The sequence below is a fragment of the Bos javanicus genome, chromosome 13 (assembly GCF_032452875.1).
Source record: "Bos javanicus breed banteng chromosome 13, ARS-OSU_banteng_1.0, whole genome shotgun sequence".
In the NCBI taxonomy this organism is placed as follows: domain Eukaryota; kingdom Metazoa; phylum Chordata; class Mammalia; order Artiodactyla; family Bovidae; genus Bos; species Bos javanicus.
The window spans coordinates 29,634,488-29,655,067 of record NC_083880.1 but is presented as its reverse complement, the minus strand read 5'-3'; the positions used below and the strand labels follow the sequence as shown (position 1 = coordinate 29,655,067).

General features: G+C 41.0%; 1 protein-coding gene across 1 annotated transcript in view; it reads left to right on the top strand.

Moving 5' to 3' along the window:
- Nucleotides 1-20,580, top strand: part of DCLRE1C (DNA cross-link repair 1C) — a 36,462-nt gene that overhangs the window by 10,292 nt on the left and 5,590 nt on the right. Inside the window, exons 3-12 of the mRNA XM_061436106.1 lie at nt 2,174-2,258; nt 4,962-5,021; nt 6,697-6,752; nt 7,970-8,071; nt 8,472-8,544; nt 8,690-8,830; nt 12,777-12,878; nt 15,817-15,953; nt 16,937-16,991; nt 20,321-20,409. Of these exons, the coding sequence (XP_061292090.1) occupies nt 2,174-2,258; nt 4,962-5,021; nt 6,697-6,752; nt 7,970-8,071; nt 8,472-8,544; nt 8,690-8,830; nt 12,777-12,878; nt 15,817-15,953; nt 16,937-16,991; nt 20,321-20,409 (900 nt within the window). The remainder of the gene's footprint in view (nt 1-2,173; nt 2,259-4,961; nt 5,022-6,696; nt 6,753-7,969; nt 8,072-8,471; nt 8,545-8,689; nt 8,831-12,776; nt 12,879-15,816; nt 15,954-16,936; nt 16,992-20,320; nt 20,410-20,580) is intronic.

Genomic DNA, 20,580 nt, shown 5'->3' with positions numbered 1-20,580 from the left:
CAGGTCTGTTGGATTTTAGAGCCGGTATATTAGTCATCTATTGCTGCGTAGCAAACTACCCACAAGCTCAGTGGCTTAAAGTAACCCTAATCATGTATTCTGTCTCTATTCTGTTTCTGAGGGTCAGGAGCTCTGACAGGGCATAGTGGGGATGGCTGGTTTCTGCCTGACTGGGTATTATATGGGGCTGGCGTTACGTCTGGAGGCTTATTCATTCAATGTCTGACACCTGAGTTAGGCAGACTCAAACAGTTGGGGCCCTTTGGGTATCTCCATCTCTAAAAATATCTCTTCAGCATAGTGGTTTCAGGATAGCTGGAGTTTTTAAAGGAAAAAAAAAAGTGTACATCCCAAATGAGAGCTGTGTTAGTTGCTCAATTGTGTCGGACTCAATTTTGCGACCCCGTGGACATAGCCTACCACATTCCTCTGTCCTTGGGATTCTCCAGTCAAGAATACTTCAGTGGGTTGCCAATTCCTTCTCCAAGGTATCAATCCACCAAGGGATTGAACCTAGGTCTCCTGCATTGCAGGCAAATTCTTGACCATCTGGCCACCAGAGACCTATAAAAGAGAGCTAGCAGCAGCCATATTGTCCAGAGATCTAGACTCGGAAGCCCTACAGTATTACTTCCATTACATTCTGTTGGTTCAGATTCAAGGGGAGGTCAACACAGATCCCTCCTGTCAGTGGAAGTTCCATGACCATTTTGTTAAGAAGGCTGTGTGTGGTTGGGGGGATATATGGTTAACATGGCCATCTTTGGAAAGTATGATCTACCATAGACTGCATTCCTAACCTCTAAATTGGAGTGTCCCGACTCTCTGTGACTCCATGGACTAATACAGTCCATGGAATTCTCCAGGGCCAGAATACTGGAGAGGGTAGCCTTTCCCTTCTCCAGCAGATCTTCCCAACCCAGGAATTGAACCAGGGTCTCCTGCATTGAAGGCTGATTCCTTATGGCAGAAAGTGAAGAAGAACTAAAGAGCCTCTTTATGAAAGTGCAAGAAGAGAGTAAAAAAGTTGGCTTACAACTCAACGTTCAGAAAACTAAGATCATGGCATCTGGTCCCATCACTTCATGGCAAATAGATGGGGAAACAATGGAAACAGTGACAGACTTTATTTTTTTGGACTCCAAAATCACTGCAGATAGTGACTGCAGCCATGAAATTAAAAGATACTTGCTCCTTGGAAGAGAAGTTATGACCAACCTAGCATATTAAACCTCAGCATATTAAAAAGCAGAGATAGTACTTTGCCAACAAAGGTCCGTCTAGTCAAAGCTATGGTTTTTCCAGTAGTCATGTATGGATGTGAGAGTTGGACCATAAAGAAAGCTGAGTGCCGAAGAATTGATGCTTTTGAACTGTGGTGTTGGAGAAGACTCTTGAGAGTCCTTTGGACTGCAAGGTGATCCAACCAGTCCATCCTAGGGGAAATCAGTCCTGAATATTCATTGGAAGGGGTGATATTGAAGCTGAAACTCCAATACTTTGGCCACTGATGCGAAGAAAGACCCTGATGCTGGGAAAGAATGAAGGCAGGAGGAGAAGGAGACGACAGAGAATGAGATGGTTGGATGGCATCACTGACTCAATGGACATGAGTTTGAGTAAATTCCAGGAGTTGGTGATGGACAGGGAAGCCTGGCGTACTGCAGTCCATGGGGTCGCAAAGAGTCGGACACAACTGAGCAACTGAACTGAACTGAAATAGGAGTGTTGAAGTTTTACAGTTTGTCATGAAATTGATTTCTACCAACTAAAAACATAAATGGAATAGATTTATATGAAGTACAAGGCAGATGTCTTCTGTCCCCTTGCCCCTTCTGCAGAGGTAGTTTACTCACGTATCTCTCCAGACACAGCTAATCCTGTAAAATTCATTTATTTAAGATGAGAATGGTGAGGACCAGCCTTTGAGGAGGTCAGAGGGCCCCGTCCGATCTGTCCTCTGCTTCTTGTCTGTCCCTTTACACCATCATGCGACTGAAGTGGTCATTGGACTGTTGGCCTGCTGGGAGCTATTCTAATACGTTTGTGTCAGTGCAGTTTCTGATTTATTCGAGACAACTGACACACATTGAAACATATTTCCTAGTCACCCAGACGGCGGCTCATTTTGAATTGCGCTCAAATGACTTTTTTCTTTTGTCTTTTTCCCCAGCTTGAAGGTTTGCTTATACTGTTCACCTGTTACTAAAGAGTTGTTGTTAACAAGCCCGAAGTACAGGTTTTGGGAGAAACGAATTGTAAGTTTTATTTTTTGAATGATACTAATTCTTTTTTTCAAGTGGAAAATATTTTTTGAGGTGTATTGAACAAAATATTGTCGTTATTCAAAGCCCACTTCCTCACAATGTATTTATCCACAGTAACCACCATGTCAATATTCAGCCTTTGCAGTTCATTAGTTTAGAAGAAGTTGACATTTTATTGTTGTTGATTTTTCTTTCTTGTCCCCCAACATGATGACCTAGATGCTTAGTTTTGTCTAATCTCACAAGGTGTCTTTCTGAGTTGCATTTTAATGCTTTAAAGTGTAAACTGTTTATTGACAGAACTAATAAACCTTTTATTTAGATCATGGAATAGATTAGGAAAAATAAGAAAAATAAACATAACATTATTTATAATAAAGAACCAAAATAAAAGTAGAATGGATAATTTTGAATCTGGCCATATAAAATGGATATCTCCAATAGAAAGTTATAGTAAAGGTGAGAAAAACAAAGCATGGTATGAAAATGTGAAGATGGCAGGCAAGGTTATGTCATAACAGTAATTGCTCTAAATATAAATGGATTTATTTCAACTTTTGATCAGAAGACAAATTCTTGATTTAGGTTAAAAAAAATAGATCCCCAAGTTTTGATCTACAAGACACATAGATAACACTAAAGGAAAAGTTCAGGTTGAAGTGGGAGAAAAAAAAAAAAGGGAAAAGATATACTGAAAATTAGAAACTAAAAATGCCAGAGTAGCAACTATTATATCACGCAGAGTTGAAGGCAAAAAATATCATTAATTTCAAAGACTGTGTTTTTACTATTCAAAGGGACAACCTCTTAAAAGTATCAAGAAGATGCCACTTGGTGGTTGGGGAACTAAGATCCTGCAAGCTGCAAAGTGCAGCCAAAAAAAAGAGAAAAGATATCAACATATATGCAACTAACAAAATAGCATCAGACCAGATATAGTAGTCCCTGATCACTCAGTGATTGATCGGAGAAACAACCGCAATGAGTAGATAGAATTAGGGGTTGTTATATGGATTAAACCATCAATACTTGGGGGAGCTAGCAGAGAGTTCCAGAGAAGGCAATGGCACCCCACTCCAGTACACTTGCCTGGAAAACCCCATGGACGGAGGAGCCTGGTAGGCTGCAGTCCATGGGGTTGTGAAGAGTCAGACACGACTGAGCGACTTGACTTTCACTTTTCACTTGCATGCATTGGAGAAGGAAATGGCAACCCACTCCAGTGTTCTTGCCTGGAGAATCTCAGGGACGGGGGAGCCTGGTGGGCTGCCGTCTATGGGGTCGCACAGAGTCGGACACGACTGAAGCAACTTAGCAGCAGCAGCAGAGAATTCTGAACAAGAGTCTGTTTGATGTCTGACTGCTGGCAAGTTTCAGTTCCCATGTCCACCTTTCCCTTCTGCCCTACCTGTGGGCAAACTGGCTTTTAAAAAAGTCTACACCTTCCTTGGCACCTACATGGCATTCTAAGATGCAATCCCAGGCCCACCCTGTAACCACAGTAAAAATCAGGACCACTCACTCCCATTTCCTCAGGCCACACAAGCCACTTTGTCCCTGCCTGGGTTCTACCCTACCTACCATAGAAAATAAACTACCACAGAAAATAAAAAGGAAGATGAATAAAAGTAAAAGCTGGTCTGTAGAGAAATAAACTTCTGCCAAGACTGAAAAAACAAAGATGCATATAAAAATAACAAATGATATAAAGGAAAATAACTTAATAAACAGCAGTGCCTTGTTTTGAAAATTAATACAGTATATTTGATAATTTAGCTAGAGTGGATAAATACCTGGAAAAGTAGGAAAATCCCAAATTGAGGCAGGAAAAGATAAAGAAGTAGCCATCAAAGACATTAAAGCAGTTTTCAAAGATCTCTTCTTCAAAAAAAGCCTCAGGCCCAGATGGTTTTATCTTGCCTTTTGCCAAATATTCAAAGAACAAATAATCCCTACTGTAGGAGAGAATAAAAAGATAAGCTGCTCAACCTCACTGTCAAATGGATAATGATAATACATGGGGAAAAAAGGCCATTTCTATATGAGCACATTTGAACATCCTAATACTGAATCTAACAGTATTAAAAAAATAGTACATCATGAATACTGTGTGTTTAATCCAAAAGTGAAAGTTATTTTCACACCTGAACCTCACTGAAGGTATTATGATATCAGTGGACTAAAAAGATGAGAAATTATCTTCATTCATCAACGACTTACTGAATGCCTCTCTGTGCTGGTTGCCATTCTATGAAGTGTGCGGATAGCTTCTTGAATCTGTGAATTAGGCCAACACATCACAGACTGATGGCAGACTGTGTTCTGCAGCAGAAAATCTAAATACAAAGAACAGGTGACTACATGTAGTACAAAGACTCAAGTTCAATGGGAATGGGAGGGTTGGGAGGTGAAGGGGGGGAAATTGAATTCATAGTAGAAATGCTGTGTCAGAGATGTACAGGTTTGTAAGGCATCCAATATATACATATTGCCATATCAACCTCAAGAAAGGTGTAATTTTAACTTTATCATGTTTTCAAGCTGTAAAACTGTTTTTATAGTGAAATCAGAAATTGTTCCACTGACAGTCTGTAATATCTCTTAGTTCCCTTTCTGTGTTTAGATGGCAAAGGCATATAAAGTCATGAAAGACTGTGTACAATATGATATATACCTGATGTCTTATTTTAATAGGTATCAATTGAAATTGAAACTCCTACCCAGATATCTTTAGTCGATGAAGCATCAGGCGAGGTAACTAAATATTAAATATTGTATTTCTAAAAATTGTTATTTAGCATTAAATGATTATCTTTCTCCTTGATTTTGAATGCTCATTTAGCCAGAAATAAAATTTATAGTAAATGAATAAGTTTGTAAGGAAAAAAAAAAGTTTGTGATGTATTTATTTTCTACGTCTAAGGGACTGAACATTGCTTCTATCCAATTCTAAGGACAGAACTGCTTCTATTAGCGTCACATGCTAGTTATAGGAGTGCCATAGTAATGGTATGATTACTGTGTAGTATGACTGCCACGTGTATTGGTTATTATAATGTTAGGTATATAAAACAGTGTTTAATGTTTTTGCAGCAAATTTATGTATACTGTGATTTTTTTTCTGAATCATTTTCTTATTCAAGAAAAAGACATTGTTCAAGTGGATCTAGTTTATTTTTTTGTCCTTAAATTCAAACGCAGGTACTTTTGTGTTGTGCATTCAATTTTTTTTTTAATAGTAACTAGGATTGAAGACCCACCATTTATGTATGTATTTATTTTTATCTCAAATTATACATCGGGCGGGGAGGTATTTTCCTGTCTTACAGCAAATCCAGTTAGCATTTGTTACGTAGCCCAATTAGAACCTGCTTTGTTGACGCGTTGAAATCTGAAGAGTGTCCTTGGTGGTGTGGCTGTCATGGGACAGGGACGGACTTTTCACATGTCCTCCCTGGAGGAGATCAGACATTGAAGTACTTTTACAGTAACTGTTCCGAGGGAGAGGGAAGGGATGGCCTAGAACCTTCCTGCATGCCATCCTGAGCTCCGTTAGCTGGCACTTTGGGGAGATGCTCTCAGTCCCTGGCGGCCTGTGTTAGTGAGTGGCCTTCTCAGAATTGGGCAGCAGGCAGCAGGTGGCCCCCAGTGGTCAGAGTCCTGCCGCCCGACTCTGGTCCTTTCTGTTTCTTCTCACACACTGAGGCTTGTGTGTTTGTCTCCAGCTCCAACCAGTGGGAGAGCCTGTTTTAAAGGGGCCTGGGGAACAAACATAACTGGAGGAGTTGCCATGATGGAGCATAGCTGATTAACAATGTTGTGATGGTTTTAGGTGAACAGCGAAGGGACTCAGCCATACATACACATGTATCCATTCTCCCCCAAACTCCCCTCCCATCCAGGCTGCCACATAACATTGAGCAGAGTTCCCTGTGCTATACAGCAGGACCTTGTTGGTTATCCATTTTAAATACAGCATAGTGTTGATGTCCATCCAAACTTCCTAACTATCCCTTCCCTTCCCCCCATTCTTCCCCACTGGTAACCATAAGTTCATTCTTTAAGTCTCTGAGTCTGCTTCTGTTTTGTAAATAGGTTCATTTTTATCATTTCTTTTTAGATCCTGCATGTAAGGGATGTGATATTTCTTCTCCGCCTGACTTCCCTCACTCAGTATGACAATCTCTAGGCCCGTCACTTCATTTCTTTCTTCCCAAGAGTGGAAATGCTGTGTTGCATTGGAACTCTACTTTTAACCATTTGTTTTGTGAATAAGGATTCCACTTGTTTCCAGGATTTGGAGAGTGGGGAAAGGAGCAAGATATAGCAAGTTCTTGAGAAGTACTTGTGTACGTTCTACTCAGGAGGGCTTTGTTTAGCTGGGTCCTAATGATAACTTCTATTATTATTTTTTTTTCTTTCTTTTTAGAAGGAAGAGATTGTTGTGACTCTTTTACCTGCTGGTCATTGCCCAGGATCAGTTATGTAAGGGGGTTCATCTGTTTTGCCCATTTATTTTGTGTTGATATGTATTACATTTGTAGAAATAAACTTGTAGGGTCTAGAAAATAACGTGTACCAGGAGATTTGCTTCTTGTGATGGCAATTCTTTTAACCTTTATTTCCAGGGTTAAACTAGGGGGGACCGGGGCACAGGTTATGTTCAAAATGTGGCTTTCTTACACTGGAAGACTTCAGTAGCAATCTTTCCACGGGCTTTGCATTTTCTCATCATATGGATCTTTTTCTCCATGAGCAGGAGAAAAAGATTTCTCCTGTATACAGTCAAAGGTGCTGATGCATTTTAGGGGACATCTCTTGCAAACTCAGCGATATCTCCACCATGTTATGTTTTCCCTCTTTGGGAAGACGTGGCAGCTGAGGGTTCAGTGTGGTTTAACACTTTGGGAATTACATCAGCACCGTATCACAGCAGCTGTGTTTGGCAGGCAACATGGGCTATGGATTTAGTATATATTTGGATTTAGTATATATTTAGATTTAGTATATATTTAGTGGGCTTCCCTGGTAGCTTAACTGGTAAAGAATTCACCTGCAGGGCTTCCCTGGCGGGTCAGTGGTAAAGAATCTGCCTGCCAATGCAGGGGACACAGGTTCAATCCCCAGTCTGGGAAGATCCCACATGCTGCCAGACAACTAAGCCCATGAGCCATGACTACTGAGCCTGTGCTCTGCAACAAGAGAAGTCACCTCAATGAGAAGCCTGCGAACTGAAACTAGAGAAAGCCCATGCAGCAAGGAAGATCCAACACAGACAAAAACAAATAAATAAAAAAATTATAAAAGAAAAAAAAAGAATTCATCTATAATGCAGGAGACCCTGGTTTGATTCCTGGGTCGGGAAGATCCCCTGGATAAGGGATAGGCTACCCATTCCAGTATACTTGGGCTTCCCTGGTGGCTCAGATGGTAAAGAATCTGCCTGTGATGTGAGAGACCTGGGTTCAGTCCCTGGGTTGGGAAGATCCCCTGGAGGAGGGCATGGTAACCCACTCTAGTATTCTTGCCTGGAGAATACCCATGGACGAGGAGCCTGGAGAGCTATAGTCTATGGGGTTGCAAAGAGTCGGAGATGACTGAGTGACTAAGCACAGCACATATATTTAGTATATGGATTTAGAATAAATTTACTAGAATTTTGTATGAGACTTAGAAGCCACTGAGATCTATTTTCTTTCCAGGTTTTTATTTCAGGGCAACAATGGAACTGTCTTGTACACAGGAGACTTCAGATTGGCTAAAGGAGAAGCTGCCAGAATGGAGCTTCTGCACTCTGGGGGCAGGTACTGGGCTTTGTGGAGTTCTGGAACCTAATGACTGCATTGTTTTAAAGGTTTTATTGTTCATTTCTCCCCACTAAATACCAGGCTTTGTTTCTCTTAGAAATCTAATTGGATTATAATAATATTTGTAATAGAAAGGCACCTTTTTCCTCTTGAAATGAGGGGATGGTAACATTCCATGTGTTGATCAAGGTGGTAATTACATGAATTGGTCTAAATTCACTGAACTATATATGCAAGAGCTGTATTATTTCATCATATGGAAATCATTTCCCAACAAAGTTGATATAAGAAAAAAATCCAAATGACAGAACAAACTGTAAAATAACTGACAGTGTAGGCTTCGTATTTTATTTCCCGTGAAATGAATCACACCCCCTTGTTTGAATTTTGTTTTCAGAGTGAAAGACATCCAGAGTGTGTACTTAGACACAACTTTTTGCAACCCAAAATACTATCAAATTCCTAGTCGGGTATGTCTCCTTGGATCACAGCTGTATTTCTTAAGAGGGTGGTTTGGGGAGTAACAGATGAGATGTTAATTGTTCCTGTTGCCGTGGGTATCTGGGAAGCCTGGGCGTGGAGCAGTATTAACTGCCTTTGAACCTTCCTGCCCAGGAGGAGTGCCTGCGTGGAATCATGGAGCTGGTCCGAAGCTGGATCTCACGGAGCCCCTACCACGTGGTGTGGCTGAACTGCAAGGCTGCCTATGGTTACGAGTATCTCTTCACCAACCTCAGCGAGGAGTTTGGACTCCAGGTACCTGACGACTCTTTCTTTTCTGTTGCTCTGAGCTTCCATCCTCCCATCTCCTCCTCTCCTCCCCTTTCTCATGCCCTCTCCCAGCATCCCCTAGACTGAAAACCATAAAAGATGAATGCAGTCTTTAATGACTTATTTTTGGTTGTGCTGGGTCTTGGTTGCTGTGTGGGGTTCTCTCTAGTTGTGGCAGGCTGGGGCTACTCTTCACTGCAGTGCATGGGCCTCTCCTTGCAGAGGTTCCTCTTGTTGTGGGTTTCTCTTGTTGTGGCGCGCAGGCTCCAGGGCACGCAGCCTTCAGTAGTTGTGGCACCTGGGCTCAGTAGTTGTGCTGCACAGGCCCAATAGTTGTGGCGAACGGGCTTAATTGCTCCGTGGCATGTGGAATCTTCTTGGATCAGGGATCAAACTGTGTCTCCTGCACTGGCAGGTGGATTCTTCACCACTGAGCCAGCAGGGAAGCCCTGAACACAGCCTTTGTCATCTTTATTTGCTTCCTCTTGGGAGAGTTGACAGTGGGAACAGCCCTTTGGTGAGAAGTCCCCTAAAGGACGTATTTTTTTCAAAATCGTGGGTCATGAAATTTAGTGTTTGTGACCAGCAATGAGAATACATTTGAACTAGGAAATATCTGAGGGGATTGCTTACAGTTAAGAGTAATCACTGTCTTGTGAAAATTTACGTCAGGAATCAGACACATGCCTATCTAGACCTTCCTCGAGTTAACCACAGGGCTTTGTCCTGCTAAGTCCATTGCTTACCATTAAGTCAAAAATTCCTTTAATAGCCAAGACCCACTGAACATCATAGCTTAGCCTCATCTACCTGAAGTGTGCTCCGAACACAGATTAGCCTACAGTTGGACAAAACTGTCTAACACAAAGCCTATTTTAAATGAAGTGTTGGGAGTCTCGTGTAACTTATTGTATGCTGTAAGTGAAAACCAGAATGGTTGTGTGTTCTGGACATACAACCATTCTGGTTTTCACTTACAGCATACAATAAGTGTGTGAGCTGTTTACCCTCACGATTGCGTGCCTGACCAGGGGCTGCGGCTCTGCCTCTGCCCAGTATCCTGAGAAAGGAGTGTGCCACAAATCGCCAGCTTGGGAAAAGATCACAGTTCAAAAAGTATTTCTTACTGGAGATCATGGTCAAAAGTGTATGGAGAATACTGTCCTGGGGCACTAAGCCCCTTCCCCTTGAGGGAAACACGTCAGGTCAGGCTGGGAGTCAGTATTCACCTGTCCCTTCCATGGGAGCTGAGTGCTGGGCTTTTGGGAACCCCGGCAACAAGGTGAGCAGAGTGCTTCTGGCAGTGCCCACGGCCCCTGAGAGAAGATGGATTTTTGGTGGTGGCTCTGAACAAAACAAATGCTGGAACGAGTTGGACGTTTAAATTCTGCTTCATTTGGCACCTTTTATTGATCCTCTGGTTAACAGATTTCTGCCGTGAACTTAACTTATATACAACACAATTTAGTAAAACTAAAAAGGTTTAGTGCTTTTACATTTGAAATTTAAACAATTTCTGCAGCTCTCCATAAGCCTTACTTCCTAAGTCCTTCTTTCCTTAATTTCTTCCTTCCTTAAGTTTTCCTGTCCAATATTTTTGGCATAAAGCTCCCAATTCTCCATTTTGGGACAGATTTGCTTTCATTCTGAGATTGTGGTTCCTATGTGTTTTTGGTGTTAAAATGGCCTTTTAAATAAAAATCACAGTAATTATATGTTGTGTGTGTGCGCAAACTTGCATATTTTACAGTCTGCTTTTTTTCCCCCTCATGTCCTTTCCTGGCAAAATATAAAGCTAGCCACCACCTGTCAATCCTGAATTTATTTTGTGAATTTCAGTGGTGTGTGAAATCTACAAGACTGGAAGCTCCAGCTCTGAGGCCTGGCAGGGAGAAACCCTGGGCCTAGGAGGTGCCCAGGGATGGTGGAGAGGAGGCAGGTCCTAGGAAAGTGACCCTGGAGTGAGCCCTCTTGCCAGTCTCTTAATCCCTCTGTAGGGAACAGAAACAACTTTAGAGACAAGGGAGTATAGGGACTTCCCTGGCAGTCCAGTGGTTAAGACTCTGCACTCCCGGTGCAGGGAGCACAGGTTCGATCCCTGGTTGAGGAACTAAGATCCTACATGCCTGGTGGGAAAAGAGCACACAGAAAAGGGGAGAAGAGTGAGGTTTTTTGACAGAGGGATCTGAGAGATGAGATCTGAGGGTGATTTATAGCAACCTTTTCAAGCACCTTCATTTTCGTGCGGATGAAAATTTCCCTGTCTCTCTCTGTACATCTCAGAATTTACCTCTTTTTATCTCCTTAGGCCAGAAAAATCCATTTATTGTTTCTTCTTGTTAGTCATTAGGAAAACAGGCAGCGAGAGGAATAAGGCTAAGTCACAGTCAGGCTTGGATTCTTTCTACACCTGTCTGGGTATTTAATTTCCACACTGATTTAACATTAGTCTAATCTGTTTTGTTATTCAGACTTCAAAATTAGAATGCTTTGGGGAGGGTGCCATTTCATTATCCTTGTATCAATTTAGGTACTTGTTGTTTACTCTAAAATACCCAGAAGATTTAAGTAAAACTGACATGTTGGTTTTAACCATTTAAAATGTATTAGCTTTAAAATTCTGAAGGTGGCTGAGCTTTGTTCTGTTTTGCTTTGTTGCATCTGCCAGAGTCCTCCTTTCACCCAATAAAGAAGAGTGTGGAAAGGGAGGATCTGGGTCTCTGCTTCCTCTTCCTGCTGGCCTCCCCTCCTGCCAGCTGCCGGTATACAGCATGTTGTGTGTGTTTTCGTGAGCAAGTGAGTCCTTTTCTAAACATTTTATTTATTTATTTATTCATTGGTCATGCCTCACTGCTTGCAGACTCTTAATTCCCTGATCAGGAATCGAACCTGGGCCCTGGCAGTGAAAGCACCAAGTCCTACGGACTAAACCTGCTAAGGAATTCCATGAGCAAGTGACTCTTTTTTAAAAATTATTATTATATTATTTATTTAATTTTTGGTTTAACTGGTTCTTCATTGCTGCTCTCAGGATTTCTCTTTTGCAGTAAGTAGGGTTACCCTTGGAGAAGGCAACGGCACCCCACTCCAGTACTCTTGCCTGGAAAATCCCATGGACGGAGGGGCCTGGTGGGCTGCAGTCCATGGGGTCGATAGGAGTCGGACACAACTGAGCGACTTCACTTTCACTTTTCACTTTCATGCATTGGAGAAGGAAATGGCAACCCACTCCAGTGTTCTTGCCTGGAGAATCTCAGGGACGGGGGAGCCTGATGGGCTGCCGTCTATGGGGTCGCACAGAGTCAGACACGAGTGAAGCGACTTAGCAGCAGCAGCAGTAGGGTTACCCGTCATTGCAGTGTGCAGGCTTCTTATTGTGGTGCCTCTCTTGTTACAGAGCACAGGCTTTAGGCAGGCTTCAGTAGTTGAAGCCCTCGGGCTCAGGTGTTGTGGCACACAGACTTAGCTGGTCCGCTGGATGTGAGATCTTCCTGGATCAGGGCTCAAACCCCTTTCCCCTGCATTGGAAGACAGATTTTTACCTAGGGAAGTCCAACAAGTCATTCTTGATTGTTTTCGTCTGCTATGTACACTTCAATAAACCCAATACTTAGAATAAAGCATGATGTAGAACAGGTGTACAAGAAATATGAATTGAATGACTTGATGGACGGATCCAGTGAAATCCACCAGCCAAGTCACCACACTTTTCACTGCCACCCACAGTGGGCAGTAACGCTGATTGCAGGGCATGGGATCTTGATGTCCTGGCAGATACTAAAAGGCATTGAAAGAGTTGAAAACTAGGCTTTGAGGAAGAAGAAAGTTATTTTCTAACTGGATGATTTACCCCTGCCCGATTTACCCTTGAATACTTTATTTACAGGAAATACAATTCCAATAACGTGCTTATTTGTGTTGTTTTCCTCAGGTTCATGTGGATAAACTAGACATGTTTCGAAACATGCCTGACATTCTCCATCATCTGACAACAGACCGTGACACTCAGATCCATGCGTGTCGACATCCAAAGGTACATGGTGAACTCTTTTTCTTACTGTTTGTATGATTCACAGAAACCAAAATTTTAGATTCAGAAGGAACCTCAGAAATCCCATTTTGTAGGCTCTTCAATTTCCAAATGTGAAAAGTGAGGCTGAGATCCCAGCATTAGATCAGGGTCATGCAGCGTTACATCACTATATTCCATTATCATAAACCTAACTAGTAAACAGACACAGATACTTGTAATTTCTAATGAAATATATTTATACAATTGATATATGTTTATTTGTAATGAATTATGTAACGAACAATTTATTTGTAAGGAAAGTAGTAACATTAGAGCTTATAATTGAAAATTTAACAAAAGGTAATCACCATCCATTGTGGTTTACTTTTGAAACTCATGACACATGCATATTTATAAACTTTATTTTTTTTTCTCATTTGAGGTAAATATCTAAATATAACTTTGCTTTGATTTTTTTTTAAATTTTTTGGCCACACCACACGGTATTCAGGATATTAGTTCCCCAACCTGGGATCAAACCCAACCCCCTGGATTGCAAGTGTGGTGTCTTAATCACTGGAGCATCAGGGAAGTCCCTTAAATTTGGAAGTAGTTACGTGTATTGGTGATCCAGTTTCAAATGAATATTTTTAGTGTCTTTGAAACTCACTGGTAATTGACTTTCTGATGCCATCATAGAACTTCCTTCTCTTATTAACTGCCAGGGATTCAATTTTGAATTTGGCTTTAACAGTTCCATTTTAATTTATATAGTCATTCAGTGTAACTCAACTACTAATTAGTGACCGTCAAATGCAGAGGGTTTGTGTGATCATAATTTTTCTCTAAATTTTTAATCTTGGCATTCAAATGCTGAGTAATTTTTATTTTAGTAAATAGCACATTTATACATTTGGATAATCACTGTAGTAGTAATACTATGTAACTCCATCAGCCAAAATCCTAAAGTTTCTTTGTCCTAAAGTAAAGCAAAATTTAAAAAAAAGATTGTTATTCTTACCATGGAGTATTCTATTTCAAACCACCACAGGAGAGATACGAGCTAAGAAATTCTTTTGATGATTGTTCAGCTTCATATTATAATTTACGTCATGAATTTACTTCATCATTTTGTTTATGTATATATACACACAAACACAGACACACACCATGCAGTTATTTAATGGATGGATAAAAATAATGTTGATACAAAGTAGAAACTGTTTTGTCCTTTTTCTGTGGGACTTGTAGTCTTTTCCCCAACAATACCCCATAAATGTCTTAATTGGCAGATTTCCTTTTGCTTGGTATAGAAAATGGCAACCCACTCCAGTATTCTTGTCTGGAAAACTTCATGGTTGGAGGAGCCTGGTGAGCTACAGACCATGGGGCTGTAAAGAGTCAGATGTGACTGAGCAACTGAGTGCTACACTTTGTATAGTTGATGTACAGTATTACATGTTGCAGGTGTACAGTATACTGATTCACAGTTTTTAGAGGTTGTACTCCATTTATAGTTACTATAAAATATTGGCTCTGTTTCCCCATGCTGTACAGTATGTCCTTGTGGCTCATTTTATACCTAATAGTTTATACGTCTTAATCCTCTACTCCTATCTGCCCCTCCCCCTCCTCTCCCCACTGTTAACACTAGTTTGTTCTCTGTGTCTGTGAGTCTGCTTGTTTTTTGTTGTGTTCATTAGTTTGTTGTATTTTTTAGATTCTACAAATAAGTGATATCATATAGTATTTGTCTTTCTGTCTGACTTATTTCACTTAACATAATACCCTACAAGTCCATGCACATTGTTGCAAATGGCAAAATTTCGTTCTTTTCTTACGGCACATTATCCACATTAGTTGAGGTGATAATGCTCTTGTTTTGTATTATTTTTTTTTCTAACTTTCTATTTTGTATTGGGGTATAACCACTTAACAGCGTTGTGATAGTTTCAGGTGAACTGTGAAGGGACTCAGCCATACATATATATATATCCATCCTCCCCCAAACTTCCCTCTCATAGCTCATGGTGTATATACGTACCACATCTTGTTGCTTCCACATGTTGGCAATTATAAGTAATGCTGCTGTGATCATTGGGGTGCATATATCTTTTCAAATTAGTATTCTTGGTTTTTTTTTTTCCGGATGTATACCCTGGAGTGGAATCACTGGGTCATATGAGCACCTTGTCCTCTTCATCCGGATTTCACTGTGTGTTAACACCACCATGCCTTCTTCCTGGCAGCCTCATCTCTCTCTCCTGTGTGTGTGTAACCAGCACGCCACTCCCCCCGACTCCCCACCAACCCATCTGAGTCATGACACTTCACCATAAACAAAGACATTCTCCTATATGACCACAGTACAATTCTCACACTCAGGAAATTCAGCATCGATACAACACTGTTGGATGTGATGTCGTCCATATTCAAATATCCAGTTGTGCTAATCGTGTCCTTTATGGCTTGTGGAGGGAGGAGCAAGGCTGTCCAGGATTTAAAGAAATATATATTTATATATTTGGATGCACCGGATCTTAGCATGGCATATGACCTCTCAGTTACGGCATGTAGGAGCCAGTTTCCTGACCAGGTATGGAACCTGGGCCCCCTGCATTGGGAGTGTAGAGTATTGGCCACTACACCACCAGAGAAGTCCCCAGGATATTATTTAGAATCATGTGTTGCATTCCCTCAGATCTCCTTAGTTTCTTTTGATGTAGATCAAGTAAGTCTCCAGTCTTTTGCTTTTCTTTCATTACAGCGACATTTTTGAAGAGCCCAGGCCAGTTATTTTATAGAATGTTCCTCACTTTGGACTTACCTGTTTCCTCATGTCTGTCTGTCTATTATCTATGTCTGAAAATCCATCTATGTTTGTTTTTGAGACCCTGCCTACAAACAGATTTGTTGAAAATGTTAAAACTGATTTTCTGTATTTTTAAAATGTTTTTAGGCAGAGGAATATTTTCAGTGGAGTAAGTTACCATGTGGCATTACTTCCAAAAATAGAATTCCACTCCACACAATCAGCATTAAGCCATCTACCATGTGGTTTGGAGAAAGAACCAGAAAAACCAACATCATTATGAGGTAAGCAAGCAGTGTCTTTGGAGAGAAACCTTGTTGTTCAGTCGCTAAGTTATTTCTGACTCTTTGTGATGCCATGGACTGCAGAACACCAGACTTCCCTGTCCTTCATCATCTCCCAGAGCTTGCTCAAACTCATGTCCATTGAGTTGATGATGCCATCCAACCATTTCATCCTCTGTTGCTCCCTTCTCCTCTTGCCTTCAATCTTTCCTAGCCTCAATGTCTCTTCCAGTGAGTTGACTCTTCATATCAGGTGGCCAAAGGATTGGAGCTTCACCTTCAGCATGAGTCCTTCCAATGAATATTCAGTCAGGATTGACTGGTTTGAACTCCTTGCAGTCCAAGTGACTCTCGAGTCTTCTCCAGCACCACAATTTGAAGGCATCAATTAAATCAATGGTTTAAATGCAGTCTAGCCTAAACCCACTCCAGTATTCTTGCCTGGAGAATCCCAGGGACAGAGGAGCCTAGTGGGCTGCCATCTATGGGGTCGCACAGAGTCGGACATGACTGAAGCAACTTAGCAGCAGCAGCAGCAGCCTAAGCCCAAGAAGAGAATACATTACAATTGTGGAAAATAACCTCTGAAATTTAAACTCTGTTTGAACTAAAGAAATGCTGCTTCCAAACCTATCTATTGGCCAGTATCTCCCAGGGTCTACCTGCATTAGACAGACAAGAGGGTTAGAGTTGAGGTGTCTTGCTTGGCGGGGAGTCATGAATGGATGTTGTAGGAAGTAGAGCCCTTGGTGGAGTAGAGGAGCCCCACACTGATCACTGTGTTTTAGCAAATTTCCTTAATGTTCGCTACTCAGAATGTCTACAAAAATTTGTATTTCTAGAAAGGATTCTCCCCTGTGCCAGGAAGAAATTACTGATGATAGGATGATTTCACACTGCAGTAGCCTACATGAAAAGACTTGAAGTTTAGAACTTAGTTTTGATCAAGTGACCTTTAATTTTGTGTTTGCATCTCCCACCAGGACTGGAGAGAGTTCCTACAGAGCCTGCTTTTCTTTTCATTCCTCCTACAGTGAGGTAAGAGGATCCCATAGGCTCAGAACCTCGGCAGCCTTCATGGCTTCTGGGGGCATCTCTTTTTCTACTGCTCAAGGTGGGCTGTGGCTTTTCCTAAAGAAATGCAGGGAAGACATCTCAGTGGATGAGGTATGTCATTAAGTCTAAAGGAAATTGCTGATCATCACCATTTTCAACCTAAACATTAAAGAAAACATACGATTAAGGTGTTCTCTCTGCCTTGCTTTCTAAATTTATTTGAAATACTCCACTTCAGTTCTGTTTGTCATAAAAGCATCGTAAATCTTACACAGCACATGGGACTATATTCACTGACTTGTGATGACCTATAATGGAACAGAATCTGAAGCTGTACACCTGAAGTGAACACAATACTGTAAATCAGCTATAGTTTAATAAATAAAATTTAAAGGCTAACAGACAAAAAAAAGTGTCCCTAATAAAGTCATAGTTAAAGTAAAATACTCCATTATACAACACAAGGAATATAGTCAGTACTGTATAAGTGGAGTATAACCTGTTAAAATTATGAATCACTACATTGTATACCTATGACATATAATACTGTACATAAACTATACTTCAATAAAAAAAATTGAAAAAAAATCTTAAATCTTTTTTGAAGGAGTACTTCAATAAGAAGAAAGATGGAAAAAATATCTTAAATCTTACTTGAAGGAGCACTGCAGATAAAACCTCATGATAAGCTGCCTGGTACTGGCCAGATTCTTGGCCCCTTCCGGATTTTGATGGTACTGAAAAGCCATTTACAAAATAGTCCTCAATATTCAGAAGTGTGGAAGAACAAAGCTGATTGGGGTATACACTCTGTCCTGAGTAAGGATCAGTATAGCAGAATTACTCAGTTGAAGAGGACTTAATATGGTTATGTGAGGATACTTTTTATATAGGATATTGACCTACTAGGATGGAAGCCTGACATACGTAATTTATTTGCAAAATTCTCAAGCATTTCCAAAGTAAATGCTAGCATCTTACAAGTGCAGGGGTTCAGTAATTTCATATATTGGAGAAAAAGCGAGATCAAAGCTGGCTTTTTATGATGCTTTGTCATATATGATTGTAGTTTTGCCACTGCTGCCCTTAATGCATTTCCCTGATAATGGTTATTTTTTGTATTGGAGCTACACAGATACAGCTCTGCAGCAGTGAGCTGTGGGCATGGTAGTGATTTGAACAGCTCCAGGCAATGACATTCTTTAAAAAAAAAAAACAATTTTATTGAAGTATGGTTAGTTTACAATGTTGTGTTAGTTCCTAATGTATAGCAAATTCACTGTTTAGTGAGTCAGTTATTTAACACACATACATTCTTTTTCAGATTGTTCTCCCTTATAGGTTATTACAAAATACTGGATATAGTTCCCTGTGCTACAGCAAGTCCTTGTTTATCTATTTTATACATAATACTGTGTATCTGTTAATCCCAAATTCATAATTTATACCTCTGCCGCCCCCTTTCCCCTTTGGTAACCATAGGTTTGTTTTCTATATCCTTTCTCCCTCCCCCGCCCCCAAGTATTATTGATTCTCATTATTCGTGGATTCCTTATTACAAACCCGCCTGTTTACTGACACTTGTATGAACCCTTAACATCAGTGTGCATGGTGCTCTGTGGTCCTTTGCACACATGTACACCCGGGAAGCAAAGGATTGGACTCGCCTGACACACACATTCCCGACTCAGGTCACACATGGTGGTCTCCTGCCTTCATGTTTCAGCTCGTAGACTGTAAACAAGAGACCTTTAAACTATTTACTGCTGCATTTTCCACATTTTTGTGCTTTTGGGGGTGATTTTGTTGTTTGAAAGAGCCCCCAGGTGTAATGCTGAAGTGCTGGCAAGTGTTCCTAAGCGCAAGGAGGCTGCAGTGTGCCTTATGGAGGAGTTACCTGTTTGATTTTTGCTCAGTTGTGAGTTACAGAGCCACTGGCCATGAGTTCAGTGTCCATGGACCAACAGTATATATTATGTAAGATATCTTTAAAGAGAAACTCACATAAAGCAAGATTGTGTATTTGATTGGTTGACAAAGTGCTGTGAGTAGAGGCTCACAAGAACCCTGTAGTTACTCCACCAGGAACAGCAGTCCACCATTCGCAGTGACTCTATGGACAAGCAGGAGAGTGTACTGGGTGTCTGTCTCCCTGAACTGTTTCTGGTGTGTAGGTTTGACCTTCCTTTCCTCATTCTTATTCCCTTCAAAAGCCTCAGATTTCTACCAGCCTCAACTTTGGACTGATTGTACAAATCATATAGGTTGTGGGCAGGTAACAATGGTTTTTCATTGCATGCCTGCTCTGAAAGTGCAAATGAAATTGTTTATGAAAAGTAACCAAAGAATGGATCTTTGTCTTTCCCCCAGGCTTAATTAAGGTTCCCATTTTAATCCAGTTATTAATAATTGCTGAGTTCCCTACCTCTTGTGGTGCTTTACTTGAAAAAGTTGAGTGTTAATACTTACTTTGTGCCTCAGTCTCCCCATGTGCAGAAAGAAAGAAAAATCTTTGTGTTGCCATGATGACCAACTCCTAATAGTTTTATTGAATATTTAACCATGTGCTAGGTACCAGGCTAAGCACGTCACATGTGTTATGTCATTTATACGCTTAGATGAAGAATCGAAGAGACATGAGGTAACTTGACTGAGATCAATCACAAGCTCACCAAGATCTAGTAAGTGACAAAGCAGAAGCCCGTCTGGGTTGTTAAGAGATGTTTTGAGGAGGTTCTTGTTTAGCATTCCGAGCTTTGCAGAGGGCATTCATGACATGACATGTTTGCATGTCATTGTCCTTGTTTAGAATAAATCCTGAGAACAAATTAGGCAATCTCAAAGGTGTAGTTCCTCTTGGTGTATTGCTAACAATTCCATGTCAGAGGAAAGGAATGGAGTTTGAAGACCTTGTTTCCTTGTGCATATTAAATACTCAGCTAAATTCCAACTTCCTGGAAGGAGAGGTATTTACTATGGGTGAGTGACCTAATGGGTCACTATGGGTAAGGGAACTAATGTCGTGTGAAGGACAGAATCTCTGAATCCCAGTCATCAGAGTGTCTCACACCTTACTGGCAGCCAGAATCACTGCTTCCCAGGCCCCATGCAGCTCGGTGTTAGGGGATCTTTGGGGATAGGGCCTGCACTTTGTGCATCTCTTCTTGAAAGGGCCCAGACACTCCCCGGGTGCAGCTGACATTGGGAGCCACAGTCTTGAGAGACTTCAGCTTCTCCTCGCTTCGCTCTTCTTTAACATCCAGGGTTTTCATGGGAGAGATAACTGATGCATTTTGTTTTCCTTCTTCCAGATTAAAGATTTCTTGAGCTACATCTGTCCTGTGAATGTCTATCCAAATGTCATCCCGTTGGGCACAACTATGGATAAAGTTAAAGAAATGTGAGTGGACTACCTGTGGCATTTATGTTGTTGAATGGGATGGACCTAGAGAATAGTTTTGGGCTGAAAGTGGGAGCAAGGATGTGAAACAGGCTAGTTAGGGGCACATCGGCTTTCTTCAAGCAAGTGTGTAATCCTCAAGGCTTCTGGGAATCTGCAGAAGGAAGCTGT